Genomic DNA, 21,493 nt, shown 5'->3' with positions numbered 1-21,493 from the left:
TCCTCGTTGCTTTCTCTTTCCGTCTTCCCTCCGTCTATCTCTCTCTCTCTCCTTCTTATCCTCTCACCTCTCATTATTTTTCATTCCTTCCAACTCTACTACTCTACTCCCTCCCTCCCTTTCATTTCAATCTCTGTCTCGCTTTCCTCTTTCCTTCCCTCTCTCCCTTCTCTTTCTCTCCCTCATTCACTCTCTCATATCTTCTCTCTCATTCTTTTTTTCATTTTCTCCTCTCTCTCTCTCTCTCCTCTTTCTCCTCTGCGTCTCTTCTCTTCCGTCTCCTCGTTGCTTTCTCTTTCCGTCTTCCCACTCTCTCTCTCTTTCCTATCCTCTGTTCTCTCTGTTTTTCTCACCTTCCATCCCTCTCTATCCCCCACTCTCTCCCTCCCCCTCATTTCAATCTCTCTCTCCCTCTTTCACTCTCTCATATCTACCTCCTTCTCTCCCTCTCCTTATCATCACTCTCTCTCTCTCTCTCTCTCCTCTCATCTATCTTTATTTTCTCTCCTTCCCTCTCTCTCTTCTCTTCCTCTCCCTCTTTCACTCTCCCATATCTATCTTTGTCTATCTCTCTCCTTCTCCTCATCATTGCTTTCTCTTTCCATCATCCCTCCCTCTCTCTCTCTTTCTCACTCCTCTCCTCTCTATTTTTTCACTTTCCTACTTTACTCTCCCCCACTCTCTCCCTCCTCCTCATTTCCATCTCTCTCTCCCTTTTCCTCCTGCCTCTTTTTCTCTCCCTTTTCTCTTTCCGTCCCTCTCCCTCCTCTCTTTCTCTCCCTCTTTCGCTCTCCCATATCCTCTCTCTCTCATTCTTTCTTTCTCTCTCCTCTCTCTGCCTGTCTCTCTTTTCCCCCTCCCTCTTTCTCTCTACATCCACCCTCCTCCCTTCTTCCCCCTCTCTCATCTCTCTCTCTCCCTTTCCTCTTTCCTTCCCTCTCCTGGTTCGTTCCATCCTCTCTCCCTTTCCTCTTTTCTTCCCTTTCCCTCTCTCCCTTCCCCCCTCCCTCTTTCTCTCTACCTCCGTCCTCCTCCCTTCTTCCCTCTTTCTCATTCGTCTCTCTCCTCCTCGTTTCCTTCTCTCTCCCGATGTTTTATCCATCCTCTCTTTCTCTCCCCTCTCCCTTTCCACCTCCCTCTTTCTCTCTCCCTTTCCTCTCCTCTCCATCTTCTCTCCCTTTTCCCCCTCCCTCTTTCTCTCTACATCCGCCCTCCTCCCTTCTTCCCTCTTTCTCATTCGTCTCTCTCCTCCTCATTTCCATCTCTCTCTCTCCCTTTCCTCTTTCCTTCCCTCTCCTGGTTCGTTCCCTCCTCTCTTTCTCTCCTCTATCCCTTTCCTCTTTCCTTCCCTCTCCCTCTCTCCCTTTTCAACCTCCCTCCCTCTTTCTCTCTACATCCACCCTCCTCCCTTCTTCCCTCTTTCTCATTTGTCTCTCTCCTCCTCGTTTCCATCTCTCTCCCTGTTTTATCCATCCTCTCGTTCTCTCCTCTCTCCCTCTTCTCTCCCTCTCTCTCTCTACATCCTCCTCCTCCCTTCTTCCTCCTCTCTCATTACCCTCTCACTCTCCCTCATTTCCATTTCTCTCTCCGTTTCCTCTTTCCTTCCCTCTCCCTCTTCTCTCCCTCTCTCATCCCCCTCTCCCTCTCTCTCTCTCTCTCCTCTAAATTGAGGCTGGCCTGGTGTGACATTTCTATCTGACAGCGATTCTCCTGAACAGAATACAAAGTGGTGCTCCTGGTCTCAGTATCCTTCATAATTGAGACGGCTGCTTTGTCGGTTGTTTTGCGACGGACGAGGTGGGAGATATGAACAAGAATAAACAGATCAGAAATCATTTTAATCAATCCTCCTGAATCCACCTCTCGTATCGGCAGGAGTCTCGACCAACATCGTCCTTCAACATCGAAACTTGCCGTCATTTTTGACTCTCGCCTCAACCTTCCACCTTCACGTCAAAAAAGTCAAACCCAATCCTGTTTTCCCCACCTCCGCACATTTAGTAAAATCAAAACTATCCTCATCAGAAGTCATCCACGCGCTCGTCTTCTCCTCGTCCAGACTCCGACCTTGACTCCAAACCAAACTCCCGCCTCCGACTGGTTCAGAACGCAGCAGCTCGGCTCCTCGCTGCTTTAACAGACATCAGCTGTTTGAGCTTCTCTTCACCGGCTCCCTGTGTGTTTTAGAATTGTTTTTAAGATTTTACTCATCACCTTCAAAGCTCGTTTAGGTCTCGCACCAAGTTACATTTCAGAACTTTTACCCCCGTACGAGCTCTCCAGCCGCCTTAGGCCAAGTTTATATGATGACTGTCTGAACAGAAGAGACAAAAGTGGCGTTGCGTCTTCACTTTTTATTCCGTGTTTATACGAGCGTTTTCAGGAGGAAATCTGCGTGCATACGTTGATGCAAAAGTGTGTGGAATTCGATGGTGTTTGCATGCCTAGTGGGTCGGTGTTGACGCTCGGTGGTGATGTATGTGACGTAAATGCGTACGCGGCATGAGCAGATCTGACCAGAGTTTTGCGTCTTGGGCAGTGTAGACGGAAACGCTACGGCGGAGCGTATTCAACTTTTCCACTCTGGAGGGTGGTTTCGGATTTTTGCACTTTTAAGCCCCAAAAACACCGTCACCGTCAAAAGGAAAGGCACTTCCAATAAAATATTTTGTCTTCCAATGAGGTTCATTTGGTCTTACTATATTTTACGTTATTAGGTTCTTTTTTCAGACCTAGAGTTTTGTTTCATACCTGACAGTTTCTTCCTCAGAGTCACGTGATGTTGCTGTGACGTGTCCAATCAGCTGATTTAAACTGTTTTTTTGGCGCTGCCTTCTTACCAGTGGAGGCAGGATGACCCGCAAGCATTCTTGTGTAGACAGGCCCTTAGATCCTCAGGCAGGTCCCTGTTCGCTGTCCTAAAGTCCAAAAGCTCCGGGTGAAGGCTGATCGCGCCTTCTTGGTCCGGGCGCTTCGGCTTCAGAATGACCTGTCTGAGGAGATGAGGCTCACACCATCAGTATCATCTTCTAAATCACTTCTTATTCATTCATTCACTTCATTTCTATCCTCTCTATAATTAATTAAATTGATTGCTTCATTGTCTGTCTGATTTTGTTTGCTTTCTGGATGCTGTTTTTATTGTTCTTTGCTGCGTGTAGAGCACTTTGTAAATCTTGTTTTTAAAAGTGCTTTACAAATAATAAAGATTTATTGTTGTACCTTATAACAAAATATAAAGACAACAATTTTTTCGACACAAAGGAACAGACTCGATACTCAGAACCGATTCCGATACCACAATGATAATAAAAAAACACTTTTTCTTTTTCTTTAGACAATAGAATGTCCTTTTCAACATTGCAGTACTTTCTTTTCTATTCCCATGTGGTCTTATATCTGTGTAATCCTTCCGTGGCTGAGGCAGGTTCCATAGTGGTCCGTGGGCGTATACTAGTCTATGCTCTTATTCTTGTTCTGATACAGCTCAAGATCATTCTAAAGAGATTCAGGAAAGGTTTTTTTTTTGTCCTGTGAATGTGACTTTTTAATAAATACGTGCTCAAACCATTATCTAGTTTCAATACTAGTTTTAGCATCTGATTTTTGATATTTTTGACAACCTTAGTAGACTCAGTGTTCATATCTTCTAAACTGCAAGTTCTATTTAACCCTGTAGACCATTGTTTTCCAAAGACTGGGTCGCCTTGTCTCGATCTGCATGCAGGTCTGCAGTGTGCATATACATACATCTCCGCATACCCCCGCTCCTTACTACTTCTCCGTGCATGGAATCTCCTTATTTCACAGCAGCACTACCTTGCCTAACCAATTTTCTGTTGGAAACACTGATTACTGTTTTTCCTTGTTTAAAACTTGAGTACCGTATTTTTCGGCCTATAAGGCGCACTTAAAATCCATTAATTTTCAGAAAAATCAACAGTGCGCCTTATAATCCAGTGCACCTTATGTATTAATAATGGTTGTGCTTACTGACCTTGAACTGATTTTCACACATATTCCACAGAGTCGTGTTCTTTAGTCAGACAGAAGCTGAACCGCATCAGCTGTTTTTTTTTTCAATTATTGCTTATAGTTTATGCAAATGAGACATGTGGTTTTAAGTTTTGCTTCTGTAAAACGTAAACCAATGTGCGCAAAGGTGCATTAAACACAATTTTACTCAATGTATATTTGAGTGCTTCTCATAGAAAAATAAAAAAGTCTCAAGTCTCCAGTGTAGTCCGTTTGTTTTGTTTAATGCGCCTTATAATCCAGTGCGCTTTAGAGTCCGAAAAATACGGTAATATTAATTGTTCACACGATTACTCAGTCAACAATAAAATATCCTCATTAATGTTCAATAATGATCACAAATTTATTCCGAATAATGTCTATTGACTTTGGGTCTTTTGAAAATATGGTGACTTTTGAAAAAATATGCGAAACATCTCCAGACAATATGAAGAGATGTTACTACAAATATTTTTACATAAATTCGGTTAAACGAGTCAGTTATGTTGCATTTGGTCCAATTTTTTACTTCACTGATAGAAATTCTAAGTCGATATAATTTCTGTTTTATTAGGGCCAAGGCTGCTCTGTTATGTAAATGAACCCATCTATACCGCAGCTCCAAAGACGTTACATAAGTCATTATTATTCCCTTTGAAATGCAAACGACGTAGCGAAAACTAATCATAAATAGGTAATGTTTTGTTTTGTAATTATGAAGTCGTGGTATTATCTGGAGTACAACCTCGTGTTTCCGTATAAACGCTCCCCCGGCTGAGTGAGTGGACTTGGCTTGCCGTCACTTGAAAGCAGCTTTTCGAGACTCCGAGGCCTTTATGTAATATTTATGTAGCTGCAGAGTCTGAGTGCTCTGGTCCCACCTGCTCCACACGCGCTGGACTACTGTAGCGTTAGCATTTAGTCTCCAGGAAATCAAATGAGGAATCGATATGCATTACAGCGCATTGTGAGAGCCGCACGCACACATAATGATGGTTTTAGGAGTTGTGTGAAGTATGCAGGTTTTGGGGGGGTCAATAGAAAGAGCGTTTTATGTTTATACTTTAAATTTTTAGACTTTGTGCTGAATAAAAAAGCACCTGTACCTGATTTTTTGTGTCTTAAAAATGTGAAAAAGTTCATTTTACACCGTTTGCAGTGGTCCAAAGTTATTCCTCGTTTACTTTTGTGCATTCAGAGTGTCCTAATTATTCACAGAGATGAGTTTATGAGTGATTTTTACAATGTTACAAAGGCCAGAGCGATGTCAGCAACAACTAGTATGCTAATAGCTCACTTCCTGATTCTCAAATGATAAAAAAAAATGCTTTACAATTAGATACAAACAGTACACAGTGGACTATTTTGACTTCAGGAGCTGCTTACACAAAACTGTACTGGGGAAAAGACACATTTTTTGGGGAAAAAAGGGTCTTAAAATCCTGGTTTCGTTCTTATTTAGTCCTGGTTTAGTCCTAGTTTAATCCTAATTTAGTCCTGGATGTACTTGTGGTTTAATTATTATTTAGTCCTAATTTATTGCTGGTTAAGTCCTTGTTTAGTCCTGGTTTAATCCTGGTTTAATTCTAATTTAGTGTTGGTTTAGTCCTAATTTAGTGCTGGTTTAGTCCTATTGTACTTCTGGTTTAGTCCTGGTTAAATTCTTATTTAGTCCTGGTTTAGTCCTAGTTTAATCCTAATTTCATCCTGGATTTACTGCTGGTTTAATTTTAATTTAGTCCTGATTTAGTCCTAATTTAGTCCTATCATACTCGTGGTTTAGTCCTTGTTTAGTCCTGGTTTAATCCTGGCTTAGTTCTAATTTAGTCCTGTTTCAGTCTTGGTTTAGTTCTATTGTACTCCTGGTTTAGTCCTGGTTTGATTCTAATTTAGTTCCTGATTTAGTCCTTAATTTAGTAGTCCTGGTTTAGTCCTATCATACTCCTGGTTTAGTCCTGGTTTAGTTCTAATATAGTCCTGATTCAGTTCTTGTTAAGTTCTGGTTTAATCCTGGTATCGTCCTTGTTTAGTTTTAATATAGTCCTGATTTAGTTCTGGTTTAGTCCTGCTTTAGACCTACTTTAGTTCTAGTTTAGTCGTGGTTTAATCCTGGTATAGTCCTTGTTTAGGTTTAATATAGTCCTGATTTAGTCCTTGTTTAGTCCTGCTTTAGACTTTGTTTAGTCCTGGTTTAATCCTGGTCTAGTCCTGATTCAGTTCTTGTTTAGTCCTGGTTTATTTCTTGGATCTTCTCGTTCTGTTTCAGACGTCAGGACTAGCGTTAGCGTTAGCATTTAGCCGCGAGTACATAAACGAGGAATCGATGGACGTGCATTAGAACATTCTGAGAGCCACAAGAACCCGTCATGAGAGTTTATGAGTTATATGACGTATAGAAAGGTCAAACTCGAAGATAACAACAATAGTTTAGCTTTTGGTTTATTGTTTCGGAGTAAAACTATAAAAGGAGTATGAGTAGTTAGCATTTGTACGTTTAGTTTTTGATTTATTCGTTCAAGGGGTAGTTAACATTTGCATTTTTGTTTTGCACTTGTGAAGTTGCTTGTAAAATCTTTAAATAGACTTCACACATATTTGTCAGTAGTTAAGTTAGTGAACTGAAGTAAAAATTATTATTTAACATGCTAACTACAACTCATACTAATTGTTAGCGCTGAACAGTTTGGGAAAAATATCTTTCTGACGTATTTGGAAGTACTGTCGTTGTGATTAGATCAGTGCTTTGGTTTTTTGTTTAATGTTTTATTTACGTCCAGTGTCAATAACATTTGCGAGAAGACGGAAAATGAACTTGAATCATTTACTCCATTCAAATTGAAATATTAAAAACACATTCTTATTTATAATGTTAAATATTTCAGACCTACTTCCTAGAACTGCAATGTTATATCCTTACAGAAGATCTAGTCTTGGTTTAGTTCTGGTTTAGTCCTGATTCAGTCCACGTATAGTCCTGGTTTAGCCCTGGTCTAAACCTGGTTTAATCCTGGTCTAGTTCTGGTTTAACCCTGGTTCACTCCTGGTTTACTCCTGGTTTAGTCTTGGTTCAGTCCTGGTTTAGTCCTTGTATAGTCCTGGTTTAGCCTTTACTTCCTAGAGTTTAGCCCTGGTTTAGTCCTGGTTTAGTCCTAGAGTTTAGCTCTAGTTATTCCTGGTTTACTCCTGGTTTAGCCCTGGTTTAGTCCTGGTTTAGCACTAGTTTAGTCCTGGTTTAGCACTGGTCTAGTTCTGATTCAGTCCTGGTTCAGTCCTAGTCCTAGAGTCCTAGAGTTTAGCCCCAGTTTTTCCTGGTTTACTCCTGGTTTAGCCCTGGTTTAGTCCTGGTTTAGTCCTGGTTTAGTCCTAGTTATTCCTGGTTTAGAAATGGTTTATTCCTCGTATAGTCCTGGTTTAGCCTTAGTCTAGTCCTGGTTTAGCCCTGGTTTATTCTTGGTTTAGTTCTGGTTCAGTCCTGGTTCAGTCCTAGAGTTTAGCCCTGGTTTAGTCCTAGAGTTTAGCCCCACTTATTCCTGGTTTAGTCCTGGTTTACTCCTCGTTGTCCATTTATATACAGTCTATAGTCTCCAGTGACCTAGTGAACTTCACATACACACATAATCTTATCTTATCAGACGTGTGTTGCCATGTTGTAATGTCGTAACTTATATAAACAACTCGTCTTTACCGTGTTTCTTGTGTTTTTTGTGTCTCCAGGACGACTTCCTCTTCAGCGTGTCCATCGTCAGTGGGCTCCTCTGCGTCATTCTTGGCCGTCATCAAGTTCATGCTCGGAAAAGTCCTGACGAGCAGAGCCCTGATCACTGATGGTGAGTCTGTCTCCAAACCGCACTCAGCTGTCTGGAAACTACATCCACAAACAAATACATTTAAAAATAGGCTGAGATTTTACTGTAAAGAAACTACAGCGACTGAACCTGAAGATAGAGGTACACAGACAAGTTTCTCTCATTCTCTGCTCTGACGCATGATTGTCTGCAAGTGCTCAGATTTATATGACCATTCAGATCAGAGAGAGGCTTTTAGGTTTAAACCAACTGGATTTCAGCTTTATAAATGGCAACCCAAATGAGAGAATGATTGGATAACCTCTTGAGAACCAAAAACACTAAATTACACGTGGTGATCATGCCCACTGTTTTTGTAATTTAGGCTGGGGTGACCAAACGTCCGTTTTTCTCCAGACATGTCCGTTTTTTGCGTCCTGTCCTGGGCGTCCAGGTTTGTGATGCAAATGTCCGGGTTTTCATTACCTTTCATTGGGGCCATTAAATTGAGTGGCTCTCGTAGCTCTCTGTGCACTCAGAAGGAGCGAGCAGACACAGACAGTTGGTCAGTCTGCAACATGCCGAAGCGTAAATGCGCATTCAACGATGACTTGTACAAGAAATTCTCCGTTTTCCGTCCCGGTCGAGACAAGTGGGAGGCCATGTGCACAGGCTGCGAGGTGAGAGTAGCTCAATGTCGAGGTCCAACCCCCCAAACCCGGTAAGGTGTCTGCGTTTTCACAAACAGAAATATGGTCACCCTAATTTAGGCCAAATCAGCATTACAGCTGTTATCCATAAAAGCTATATTTGATTTGAACCTTAACTTAATATAGGTCATATTTATGGAATTTCCTGTAGGACCTGTTTACATGAAAATACTTGCGGGTAAAAACGACAAAATATTTTATCAGAAGTGCCTTTCGTTCAGACGGTGATGGCGTTTTCGGGGCTTAAAAACGCAAAAATCTGAAACCACCCTCCAGCGTAGAAAAGTTGAATACGCGTTTCGTAGCGTTTCTGTCTACACTGCCCAAGACGCAAAACTCTGGTCAAAGTCTGCTCACGTCGCGTACACGTTTACGTCTCATACATACAGTACACAGAAACAAACACGTGGGATAATTTCCACGCGTTGGACCTTCAATCTTATAAACTTACAAGAGGCATCCCAACAAATGTTCAGAATCTGCAGAGATACTATTAGTGAACAGAGAAGGATCTGCAATCACCTCTGTCAAATTCTGGACGCACCAGGTCGTCGCAGGCGAGACAGACGACTATGGACGAGACCTGGAGAACCAGTCGATGGTGGGACAACTTTGTGGAAGGAGTAGCTGATGAAAATCCGTGGCATGAAAACTTCCGTATGTCCAAAGATGCCCTTGTTGCTTTAAGCACAAGCATACCCAGTCAAATTCCACACACTTTTGCGTCACCGTATGCGCGCAGATTTCCTCCTGAAAACGCTTGTCTAAACGCGGAATAAAAACTGAAGACGCGACGACACTTTTGCGTCTTCTGTTCAAACCGTCATCATATAAATGTAGTCTTAAACCAAGTGGATTTCAGCCTTGAAACTGACAACCCAAATGAGAGAATGTTTGGATAACCGTCTTGAGAACCAAAAACACAAAATTATACTTAAACTATGTTCATGTCCACTGTTTTTGTAAATCAGGACTGGAGCAGGTGCTGGGCTTGAGGGAGTGAGTGTTAAAATCTTAGACAACATTATAACATAGATCAAAAAAATAGCCTAACATGGGCCCTTTAATTTTTTATACAGACTTTTTCTCTTGCCTAAAACAAATCTGAAGACAAATATCGTGTCAAGTGTGTTCTGTATGAGTTTCTAATTACGTTCTTAACTCCTCTTCTCTGGTGGTGTTTTGGTGTGAGCTGGATTAACTAGTCTGTGCATAAAAATCGCACTTCATCACAAACTCATTTCCTTATTTTCCCATTTGCACAAACGGTGGCTCATTTTGTGGTGTCCTGTTAAATGTGCTTTTGGAGAGTTAATTTTAAAATAAGGACAGAGCCGCTATTAGGTTTAATGTGAGGGCCAGTCAAAACACGAGTTCATATGAGGTTTAGTCCTGATTTAGTCGTGGATTGGGCCTGATTGAATCCTGGTTTAGTCCTAATTTGATTCAAGTCCTGGTGTAGTCCTAGTTAAGTCCTGTATCTTCCTTGATTCCTCTTTTAATTCTGGTTCAGTCCTGGTTCAGTCATTTGGTTTAGCCCTGGTTTATATTCTAGTTTGACTTTAGTCCTGATTGAGTCCTAGTTAAGTCCTAGGTTCAGTCCTTGTTTAGGCCTGTATAGTATGTTTAGTCCTAGTATAGTCCTAGAGTTTAGTTCTGGTTTAGTCCTGGTTTAGACCTGTTTTAGTCCTGTTTTACCCCTAGTTAAGCCCTGATTTATTTCTGGTTTAATCCTGGTTTAGTCCTGGTTTAGACCTGGTTTAGTCCTAGTTTAGCCCTGGTTTAGTCCTGGTTTACTCCTGGTTTAGTCCTAGAGTTTAGTTCTGGTTTAGCTCTGGTTTAGTCCTGGTTTAGTCCTAGAGTTTAGCTCTAGTTTAGTCCTGGTTTAGACCTGGCTTAGATCTGGTTTAGTCCTAGTTTAGCCCTGGTTTAGTCCTGGTTTACTCCTGGTTTAGTCCTGGTTTAGTCCTGGTTTAGTCCTAGAGTTTAGCTCTAGTTTAGTCCTGGTTTAGACCTGGCTTAGATCTGGTTTAGTCCTAGTTTAGCCCTGGTTTAGTCCTGGTTTAGTCCTGGTTTAGTCCTGGTTTAGCCCTAGTTTAGTCCTGGTTTAGTCCTGGTTTAGTCCTGGTTTAGTCCTGGTTTAGTCCTAGTTTAGTCCTGGTTTAGTCCTGGTCTAGCCCTGATTTAGCCCTGGTTTAGTCCTCGTTAAGTCCTGGTTTAGCCCTTGTTTAATCTTGATTTAGTCCTAAAGTTTAGCTCTAGTTTAGTCCTGGTTTAGACCTGGTTAACCCCTGCTTTAGTCCTGGTTTAGTCCTGATTTAGTCCTAGAGTTTGCTCTAGTTTTGCCCTGGTTTCGCCCTGGTTTAGTCCTGGTTTAGTCCTAGAGTTTAGCTCTAGTTTAGTCCTGGTTTAGTCCTGGTTTAGTCCTAGAGTTTAGCTCTAGTTTAGTCCTGGTTTAGACCTGGTTAAGTCCTGGTTTAGTTCTGTTTTACCCCTGCTTTAGTCCTGGTTTAGTCCTAGAGTTTAGCTCTAGTTTAGTCCTGGTTTAGTCCTAGAGTTTAGCTCTAGTTTAGTCCTGGTTTAGTCCTAGAGTTTAGTCCTAGTTTAGTCCTGGTTTATCCTTGGTCTAGTCCTGGTTTAAAGTCCATTGTTACGCGGTGTAATTGTCACATGTGTGTCAGACTCTCTCTCTCTCTGACACTGGAGCTGCACATTCCTGACGCTCACATGATCTGGTTTTAACTCGATTGTGGAAAATCACATTTGAACATGATGACCTTTACAAATCTCCCCTTTCTCTGTCACATGGAACCCACAAGCAGCATTGCCACAGAACACGCCACGAGCCTGTTGGCAAATCACACAAAAAAAAGTGAAGTTGCAGCAGTCACCGTTCACTTAAAGTTCCCATATTAGGCTGTTTCCTGATTTGTTATAATGTTGTTTCCTCATCACGAACAGACCTGGAGTTGTGTTTTGTTTCATTCTCACATGTTTAACTCACAAACTCTGCGTATTTCCACCTTGTGATGTCATGTGGTAATACAGGAAGTGCTCCACTGTGTTTTTAAACTCAACACACCTTCACTAGAATCATTTGGGTTTGGATTTCAGCATTGGAATTGACAATCTCTACTGAACTAAAGGTAAAAGGAGCTGATAACGTCATTAATCTTCATGACATCACAAGGTGGAACAGAGCCTTTTGAGCTTTGGAAATGTAGAGAAACTAATAAACCAGGATTACTGTATTTTTTGGACTATAAGTCGCACTTTTTTTCATAGTTTGGGTGTTTCCTGCGACTTATATATTTAAATTTTCACACTGAAGCGGTGAGAGGCTCTAGTTTTGTGTGTCATTTCTGCTGCTCCTGTTCCTCCTGTACCACTGTCACTTCACTCTACTGCACATGTCTCCTGCAGAAAGAGCCTCTGTCCTGTGGCAAGTAGTGAAATATTCAGCTGAAAACGGTAATCGAGCAGCAGAAAGAAAGTGTGGATTGAGCGAGAAACTTGTGAGGGACTGGGGGAAAGCGGGGATGGAGAACACAGCTTCAGAGCAACTGGGAGGATGCAACATGAAACTTTCCTGGAGTCACTGGATGGATCGACAAGCCTGGACTTCAGTGACACCGAAACCATCCTGTCGGGATTCAGAAAGGCTGGAATAATTCTAATTGGAACTGATGCTGAGTCAGCACCGTTTACCTCTGGAGGTCATGGAGTTGCTCAGAAGTGACACCGAGGATAAAGAATTCTGTGGATTTAGTGATTTGGAGTGAGATGGAGAGTTTGTTAAACTTGTTCTGTTCTGTTGTTTATGCTATAGTTTATCTGAAGAACTGTTCATATGTGACATTAACAGTCTGTTGTTCTCTGTTCTATTGTTTTTACTAGAACTTGTCTTTCAAGATGAAATGTCGGTTCCCGGTCTCTAATTTTATAAAATACATTTCCCCCAAAAGTGTGACTTATAGTCCGGTGCGACTTATAGTCCGAAAAATATGGTACTCAAACATGTATGAATGAAACAAAACATCACTATACACCACTATTCCTCAAGTATGTGACCAGTTTGGTGAAATTAAACTCTCTGAAATATGAAGTAATAGTAACCTAAACAAACAGATAAAGCCCATTCTTTCCATTTAGACTTGAAATTTAAGACTTGAATTTGTTATTTTATTTTAGTTCTTATGATTACACCTGGATAATCATGATAAAAGAACGTGAAAGACCAAGACTAATGTGTAATATGGGAAAAAATATTTGCAATTTATGTTTTAATAGTAGGATTCTGTTCAGAGTTCACAAGTTAAACCTAATGAACTGACAAAAGACTGAAATCTGACCTGACAGACGAACACGAGAATCACATTTCAGAGCGTGTTTGTACAGATCTGAACTACAGCGCTGGCAGCTTTTATGCCCGGTTCACCTCGGGTCACGTGACGTCGCAGTAACTCTCTTCATATCTTCTTCCCTTTTCCACTTTTCCACAGGGTTTAACTCCATGGTGGGAGGCATCATGGGCTTCTCCATCCTGATCAGCGCCGAGGTCTTCAAACATGAGCCCAAAGTGTGGTACCTGGACGGGACAATAGGGGTCATCATCGGGCTCGTCATTCTGGCCTATGGAGTCAAGTGAGTCCTGGATTCTTATAAAGCAGGGTGTCAATCTCATTTTGGTCCGGGGGCCGTATCCAAACTACTTTGATCCCAAAGGGGCCGGATCAGAAAACTCATGTCATATAAACAACAAAAATAACAATAAGTTCACATATTTGTGCAGAGAAACACAAATCTATTACAGAAATCTTTTTTAATTGATGAACTCTTTCTTATTATAATATAATATTATGAACAACCTGAAACTTTAAGAAAAATTCAATTCCAACACAATGTTTTAACATGAACTTTAACATGAATAAGTCCATTTTTGTTGTAAAATCCTGCACTCGGCTCCACTTTTCTCATGTTGGACATTCTGATGAGGGTGTCACGGTCAACAGTCAAAACGATCGTCCTTTAAGAGCGTTTGGAAAGAGACAAGTCTTCATTTGTGCTGCTCTGGTGGGAGGGGCCACGTACAGAGACACTGGAGACACTGATATGCTCAGCACCGCAGAAAATTACAAATATTTTAATAGAAAATATAATTAAAATATTTTAGTAGAAAATCACCCAAGGGCCACATTAAAGGTCTTGGAGGGCTGGATCTGGCCCCCGGGCCTTATGTTTGACACCTGTGTTATAAAGGATGTTTTCAAGTGTTTTAGATCTTAACCTTAGACTTAGACAAACTTTACGGATCCACAAGGGAAATTATTTGGACAAGATAATATAATAACAAAGAGTAAGAAAAATAAATTCTAAATAAGTAGCAAAAGACAGGTGTCGGATAAGGTATAATTATAGAAACGTATATGTACAAGTCAAAATAAAATAGAAAAATAAGTAAATAAAAGAGGTCATAAAGAAGACACCCTATAAAATATGCCAAAAAATACTATTGGTGATATATCGATACAGCAGCCCACGATATCGATACTGTATCATCACATTAAACGATACGATATATACATTTTTCAATATTTTTGCACACTCCTATTTACGTTAATGTCATAGTACGGAACATTCAAGGAAAAGCACACTACAAACTTTACACAAGGCACATTTAAAAGTTTCTGGTGGTCCAAAATCGACTTGCCTTTGTGGAGATGTCATAGCTTTGTCTAGAATGTTCCGCAGTATGGCATTAATCTTGTATTTACTCAGTTACCGGCGTTTTAGTGCGAAGAAAATACCCTGAAAAGCATGAATATGAGCGGGGTTGCCTCTCCACAGATCCGATGGCGTCACCTGTTTGTCCGATGAGTTTAGTAAAGCCATACTGTGGAACATTCTAGACCGCGCAGTGACATCTCCAAGGAGACAACCAGAACGGAGACCCTCTATTAAAAAAGTTACACAGTGCAACTTTAACAAAACACAACAGGACATCATTTTAAATTTTAAATCCAGTAATGTTTCCTTATCCTGTATCTCGCAATGGTGACGTCAAAAGTCCTCAAAATGGCGCCATAAACAAGAAACTAAAACCCAAGAATACTATTACTTACTAACATTAGACCAAATACTACTACTACTGTGTCAAACCTATACTATCTTGGTGCTTTTTGTTTTAATTCAGGGGTCTTAATATAAGTAAAGACATTATTTTCATTTGCTAATTACCGCCCTCTTGTGGTCTGGATCTATAATTCACCATAAGTTACAGCTGGTTAGTGTAATTTCACTTTATTTTGACTGAAGGTATGGTACAGTTCAGTTTTTTTTTCTCTTGTTAAAATATTGCACTACGATTGCGAAACGTTGCTATGCTTACCAGTCTGAAACTTTTTAATGATATATTTTCCTCTTTTCATAACATATTTGGCAGGATAGACAGTTACCATAGTTACGAAGCAAAGTAGAAGAATTAAAAGTAAAAGAATTAAAGGGCTCATGTTGTGATTTTAGGATGTATGTTATAATGTTGTTTCCTCTTCACAAACAGACCTGGAGTTGTGTTTTGTTTCATTCTTACATGTTTAACTCATAAACTCTGAATATTTAGGCTGAGTTCTTCTCTCAAACAACAACAAAACACTCTGGTCCACCTTGTGATGCCACGCGGTGATACAGGAAGTGCTCCACTGTGTTTTTAAACTCCATACACCTTCACTAGAATCACTTGGATCATTTCAGCCACACTGTAAACCCAAATAAGTTACCAGAACTCAAAAAAAATTATCTATTGCCTCAGTTATTTTAAGTTCTGGTAACTTCTTTGAACTTAAAAGTCGAAATTTTCCAGAACTTAAAAGATCAGATGGCGACTTGTACCTTCTGATAACAGCTGAATTAAAAGTGCTCATTTCAAATATTTGGAGTTAATATGAGTCATAGTTTTCTGTCCAGGCAACTCAATTATTTTCATTTATTATGACGTAAAAGTGGGAGCTTTCAAACCACTGGAATAAGTTCACTTATTTGGTGAAGCGCTTTGAAATTTGTATTTTGTATTACATTTTAGCATGTACTATATACATAAAGTTTCATTCGTAGTGTTTAATTACTTCAATCTACTAAGTTGTACCTAATTTATGTTTTTAAGTTACATTCACTTATACCCACAATAGTTCACTTTAATAAAAAAAAAAAAAGTTAAAATTACTCAAAAAGAAGAATATGTTAGAGCAGCTTGACATAATTAAGTTAGTAGGACTATTTCTAAAACTTTGACTATAAACTATTTAATGACTTTGAACGTTCGGGTTTACAGTGCTGAACCAAAATTAAATATAGATGTTAACTTGAAAACTACCACTTCATGACATCACAAGGTGGAACAGAAATTAGTAAACCGGGATTACTCAAACATGTGTGAATGAAACAAAACACAACCCCAGGTCTGTTTTAGTGGAGGAAACAGCATTTTAACATGACTTAAACCTCACATGAGTCCATTTTGCGTAATATAGGGCCTTTAAACTTTAGATAATAAATTGTAATGTTCTGGAAATGCAACTACGTGGTTTTAAAATGCGAGAATGACACTAACACTTACTTATAGTTTATTTTAATGAGCACTTTAAATGCACATGACTGGTTGGTATGGGGAGTCCATTGTTGAGCTGGTCCCATTGTAAAGCCTCACTTCATTGATTAACACTGAAACACACTGAGCATTTAGAAAAGCTAATGGACACAAGTTACAAAAACATGTGATACTGCTACTACTAAAACTACTGCTGCTACTACTACTACTACTACCAGTACTAAAACGGCTTATACTATACTAATACTGAGGCTGCTACTACTACTACTTCTTCTTTCTAGTCTACTTCTACTTCTGTTGCTGCTACTGTTACTACTACCACTACTACTACTACTACTACTTCTACTACTACTACTACTAGGCAAGGCAAGTTTATTTGTAAAGCACAAATTGTACACAATGTAATTCAAAGTGCACTACTACGACTGTTACTAATGCTGCTTATTACTATACTAATGCTACGGGTGTTACTACATCTACTACTACCACTACTTGTACTGCTTTGCTGCTACTACCACTACCATTACTACTACCATTACTACTACTACTACTACTACCATTACTACTACTACTATACTATTACTATTAATACCATTAATACAACCATAACTACTACTACTACTATTACTGCTATTACTTTTATTATTACTACTACTACTACTACAACTATTACTACTACCACTACTATTGCTACCACTACTACCATTACTACTACTACTACTACTACCATTACTACTACTACAATACTATTACTATTAATACCATTAATACAACCATAACTACTACTACTACTATTACTGCTATTACTTTTATTATTACTACTAGCACTACTACAACTATTACTACTACTACTATTACTACTACTACTATTACTACTACTACTATTACTACTACCACTACTATTGCTACCACTACTACTACTACTAACATTACTACTACCATTACTACCACTACTACTACTACTACTACTACTACTAACATTACTACTACCATTACTACCATTACTACTACTACTACTACTACTAACATTACTACTACCATTACTACCACTACCACTACTACTACTACTAACATTACTACTACCATTACTACCATTACTACCATTACTACTACTACTACTACTAACATTACTACTACCATTACTACCACTACCACTACTACTACTACTAACATTACTACTACTACTACTACTACTACTACTACTACTACTAACATTACTACTACCATTACTACCACTACCATTACTACTACTACTACTACTACTACTACTACTACTACTACTACTACGACCATTACTACTACTACTATCATTACTACTACTACTATCATTACTACTACCATTACTATTACTATTACTACTACTACTACTACCATTACTACTACTACTACTACTGCCACTACTACTACTACTACTACTACTTACTACTACTACTACTACTACCATTACTACTACTACTACTACTACTACTACTACTACTACTCGACCATTACTACTACTACTACCATTACTACTACTACTACTACTACCATTACTACTTGCCATTACTACTACTACTACTACTACTACTACTACTACTACTACTACTACTACTACTACTATTACTACTACTACTATTACTATTACTACTACTTTACCCCCAATTGGATTAACTGCTTCGGTGATACTAATTCTATTCTAGTTCAATTTTTTTCAAAAAAGTTGCCTTGTAATGCACCAAAATATTTAAATGAATTAATGTTTTTAAGTAAATATAAAGTTATCAAATGTATTTAAGATTTATATCAGTATTTTTCATCACTGACTGTAACCCTAATATTGTTGTTGTTTGTTTTCTTCTTCTTCTAGGCTTTTGAAGGATATGGTCCCACGCGTCCGGCAAACGAGGAACTACGAGCGCTTCGAGTGACCGACCCGCGCTACGAAGCAGAACGGGAGTATCTGAGATGGCCGCCAATGGAAAAAAAGAGGGACATTTTCAGCTTGTGGTCCCTGTTGTTATTCTTCCAAAGACAATGCCAGTAAGGCGTAGCGAAGCCAGTGTCTCCTATTTAAACGAATGGACTGAGGACTCTTGGTTTTACAATAGTGTATATAAATATTTATCTGAATTATTTAAGTCTAGAATTGAAAGTTTACTGTGAAGTTTCATGGGCACCCCGAGAAAGCGTAGTAGAAATCGAGCACATTTTGTATTTTCGGATGTACAATTTCGTCACAAATAGGACAATGTTATGCTATGATGTGTTACAAATCAAGTAGCGTATGTAGCAAGATTAGCGTGCTAGCGTTTTCCCTGTTTTTGACCAGATTTCGGTAGGTTTTACGGTAAATTTGGACACGCCTATTCCGCCTAAGAATCATGGGTAATGTTTAGAGTAGACCGTTATAGTTAGTGCTGTACAAACCTGGAAAATAACTCGAAATAAGATGCCAAAAATCGTTGAAAATGGCCAAAAAAACGACACAAATCAGGCAGGCCCCAATACTGCTGCATCTACAAGCATAAAAAAAAACATTGACTAGTATGAATGATTCACTTTGAGTAATAAATAATAGGAAATACAGTTGTTCTTACACGCTAGCGCCACCTGCTGTCTAGAAATAAAATGCCAAAAATTGCCAAAAAATGCTGAAAAATCAGGCAAGTCCCAATATTGCTGCATCTATAAGCATAAAAAAAAACATTGGTTGGTGTGAATGATTCACGTTGAATAATAAATAATAGAAAATGTAATTGTACTTACGCACTAGCGCCATCTGCTGTCTAGAAATAAGATATCACAAATCGTCCAAAAAATGCTGCACAAACCTGGAAAATAACGGGAAATAAGATGCCAAAATTCGCTGAAAATTGTCAAAAAACGCCACAAATCAGGCAGGCCCCATCGGTTCCACTTTGAATAATAAACAATAGGAAATGTAACTGCACTTACACGCTAGCGCCATCTGCTGCCTAGAAATGTAATGCCCAAAACTGTCAAAAGATGCCCAAGTTCCAATATTGCTGCACTTAGAAGCACAAAAACACTGGTTGGTGTGAATGATCCACTTTGAATAATAGGAAATATAATTATACTTACACGCTAGCGCCATCTACTGTTCTGAAATACAATGCCAAAAATCATCAAAAATGTACAGAAATCAGGCAAATCCTAATATTGCTGCACCCACAAGCATAAAAAAATCACTGGTTGGTGTGAAAAATCCACTTTAAATAGTGAACAGTGGGAAATGTTGTATTTACACAGTAGCGCCATCTGCTGTCCAGAAATGATATGCCAAAAGTCATCAAAAAATGCTGCAAAATAAGCAAGTCCCAATATTGCTGCAACTATAAGCATATAAAGACACTGGTTGGTGTGAATGATCTACTTTGACCAATCGGAAATACAATTATATAAACACACTAGCGCCATCTGCTGTCCTGAAATAAGACGCGAAAAATCGTCAAAACAAAAATCGTCAAAAATGTACAGAAATCAGGCAAGTCCCTATATTGCTGCACCTACAAACATAAAAAAAATGGCTGGTATGAAAAATCTTTGAAAATCGTCTGAAAAACACTATAAATAGTAAAACAGCAGGAAATATAATTGTATTTACACACTAGCACCATCTGCTGTTCCAAAACAAGACGCCAAAAATCTTCAAAAATGTACGGAAATCAGGCAAGTCCTAATATTGCTGCAGTTAGAAGCACAAAAACACTGGTTAGAATGAATGATCCACCTTAAATAATAAATAATAGGAAATACAGTTATATTTACACGCTAGCGCGATCTGCTGTCCTGAAATAAAACCCCAAAAATCGTCAAAAAAAATGCCGTAAATCAGACAAGTCCTAATATTGCTGCACTTAGAAGCACAAAAACACTGGTTAGTGTGAATGATCCACGTTGATCAACAGAAAATACAATTATAGTAGCACACTAGCGCCATCTGCTGTCCCGAAATAAAAATCGTCAAACCAAAAATCGTCAAAAATTCACGGAAATCAGGCAAGTCCTAATATTGCTGCACCTACAAACATAAAAACACCAGTTGGTATGAAAAATCTTAGAAAATCATATGAAAATCCACTTTAAATAGAGAACAGCAGGAAATATAATTGTATTTACAGACTAGCGCCATCTGCTGTCCCGAAATAAAATGCCAAAAATCGTCAAAAAATACCGTAAATCAAACAAGTCCTAATATTGCTGCACCTACAAGCATAAAAAAAAAAAAAAAACGTGGTTGGTATGAATGATCCACTTTGAATAGTAAATAACAGTAAACGCCGTTGTACTTACACGCTAGCGCCATCTGCTGTCCGTATGAGGGAACTGTTTACATATGTGTGAATAGAGTTTGGAGAGTCAATATATATTTCGATATTGTACTGTGAACGATTCGACTCCAGCTGTATTTTTGCAGTGATGATGATGATAATAATAATAATAATAATAATATGTATTTGCGAGTACAATATTTGGTGGGGTCTAGTGTAAACTGATACTTGTGACAATAATTTCAGATATGAGTGAGACCAAACCAACTTACAACTGACAAAAGCACATTTCACACGGGTAGTTTAGTTTTCAACAAGGAAGGAAAAGCACACGGTACAGGCTGGTGGTTTAGTCTTGGGTTAGATCTGGTTTAGATCTGGTTTAGACCTGGATTGGTCCTGGTTTAGTCCTGGTTTAGAGCTGGTTTAGATTTTGTTTAGACCTGGATTAGACCTGGCTTGGTCCTGGTTTAGTCCTGGTTTAGAGCTGGTTTAGATCTGGTTTAGACCTGGCTTGGTCCTGGTTTAGTCCTGGTTTAGAGCTGGTTTGGTCCTGGTTTAGTCCTGGTTTAGACCTGGTTTGGTCCTGGTTTAGACCTGGTTTAGATCTTGTTTAGATCTGGTTTAGACCTGGCTTGGTCCTGGTTTAGTCCTGGTTTAGAGCTGGTTTGGTCCTGGTTTAGTCCTGGTTTAGACCTGGTTTGGTCCTGGTTTAGAGCTGGTTTAGATCATGTTTAGATCTGGTTTAGACCTGGCTTGGTCCTGGTTTAGATCTGCCTTAAACCTTGTTTAGACCTGGTTTAGATCTGGTATGGACCTGGTTTAGACCTGGTTTAGACCTGGTTTAGACCTGCTTAATCCTGGTTTAGTCCTTGTTTAGTCCTGCTTTAGACTTGGTTTAAACCTGGTGTAGTTCTGGTTTAGACCCAGTTTACACCTGATTTACTTCTGGTTTAGACCTGGTTTTCTCCTGGTTTAGTCCTGCTTTAGTCCTGAGTAATTCTTGCAGTTCTATTTTTAGATTAGAACCTGGTTTAGTCCTAGTTTAGACCTCTCTTGGCTTAGATGTAGTCCCCTTCTCTTGAGTTCTATAAATAGCTCTGTTAGACC

General features: G+C 39.3%; 1 protein-coding gene across 1 annotated transcript in view; it reads left to right on the top strand.

Annotated features, from left to right (window-relative positions):
• The window catches only part of LOC110153265 (transmembrane protein 163-like), an 84,533-nt gene extending 63,603 nt beyond the window's left edge, over positions 1–20,930 (top strand). Inside the window, 4 exon segments of the mRNA XM_055166950.1 lie at positions 7,729–7,773; positions 7,775–7,841; positions 13,012–13,153; positions 17,959–20,930. Of these exon segments, the coding sequence (XP_055022925.1) occupies positions 7,729–7,773; positions 7,775–7,841; positions 13,012–13,153; positions 17,959–18,019 (315 nt within the window). The 3' untranslated portion in view covers positions 18,020–20,930.
• Positions 20,931–21,493: the final 563 nt, after the last annotated feature.

Source organism: Boleophthalmus pectinirostris, unplaced genomic scaffold (genome assembly GCF_026225935.1).
Source record: "Boleophthalmus pectinirostris isolate CB_2022bp ecotype Guang Dong unplaced genomic scaffold, ASM2622593v1 HiC_scaffold_11, whole genome shotgun sequence".
Classification (NCBI taxonomy): domain Eukaryota; kingdom Metazoa; phylum Chordata; class Actinopteri; order Gobiiformes; family Gobiidae; genus Boleophthalmus; species Boleophthalmus pectinirostris.
This window is presented reverse-complemented; position numbering and strand designations above follow the sequence as displayed.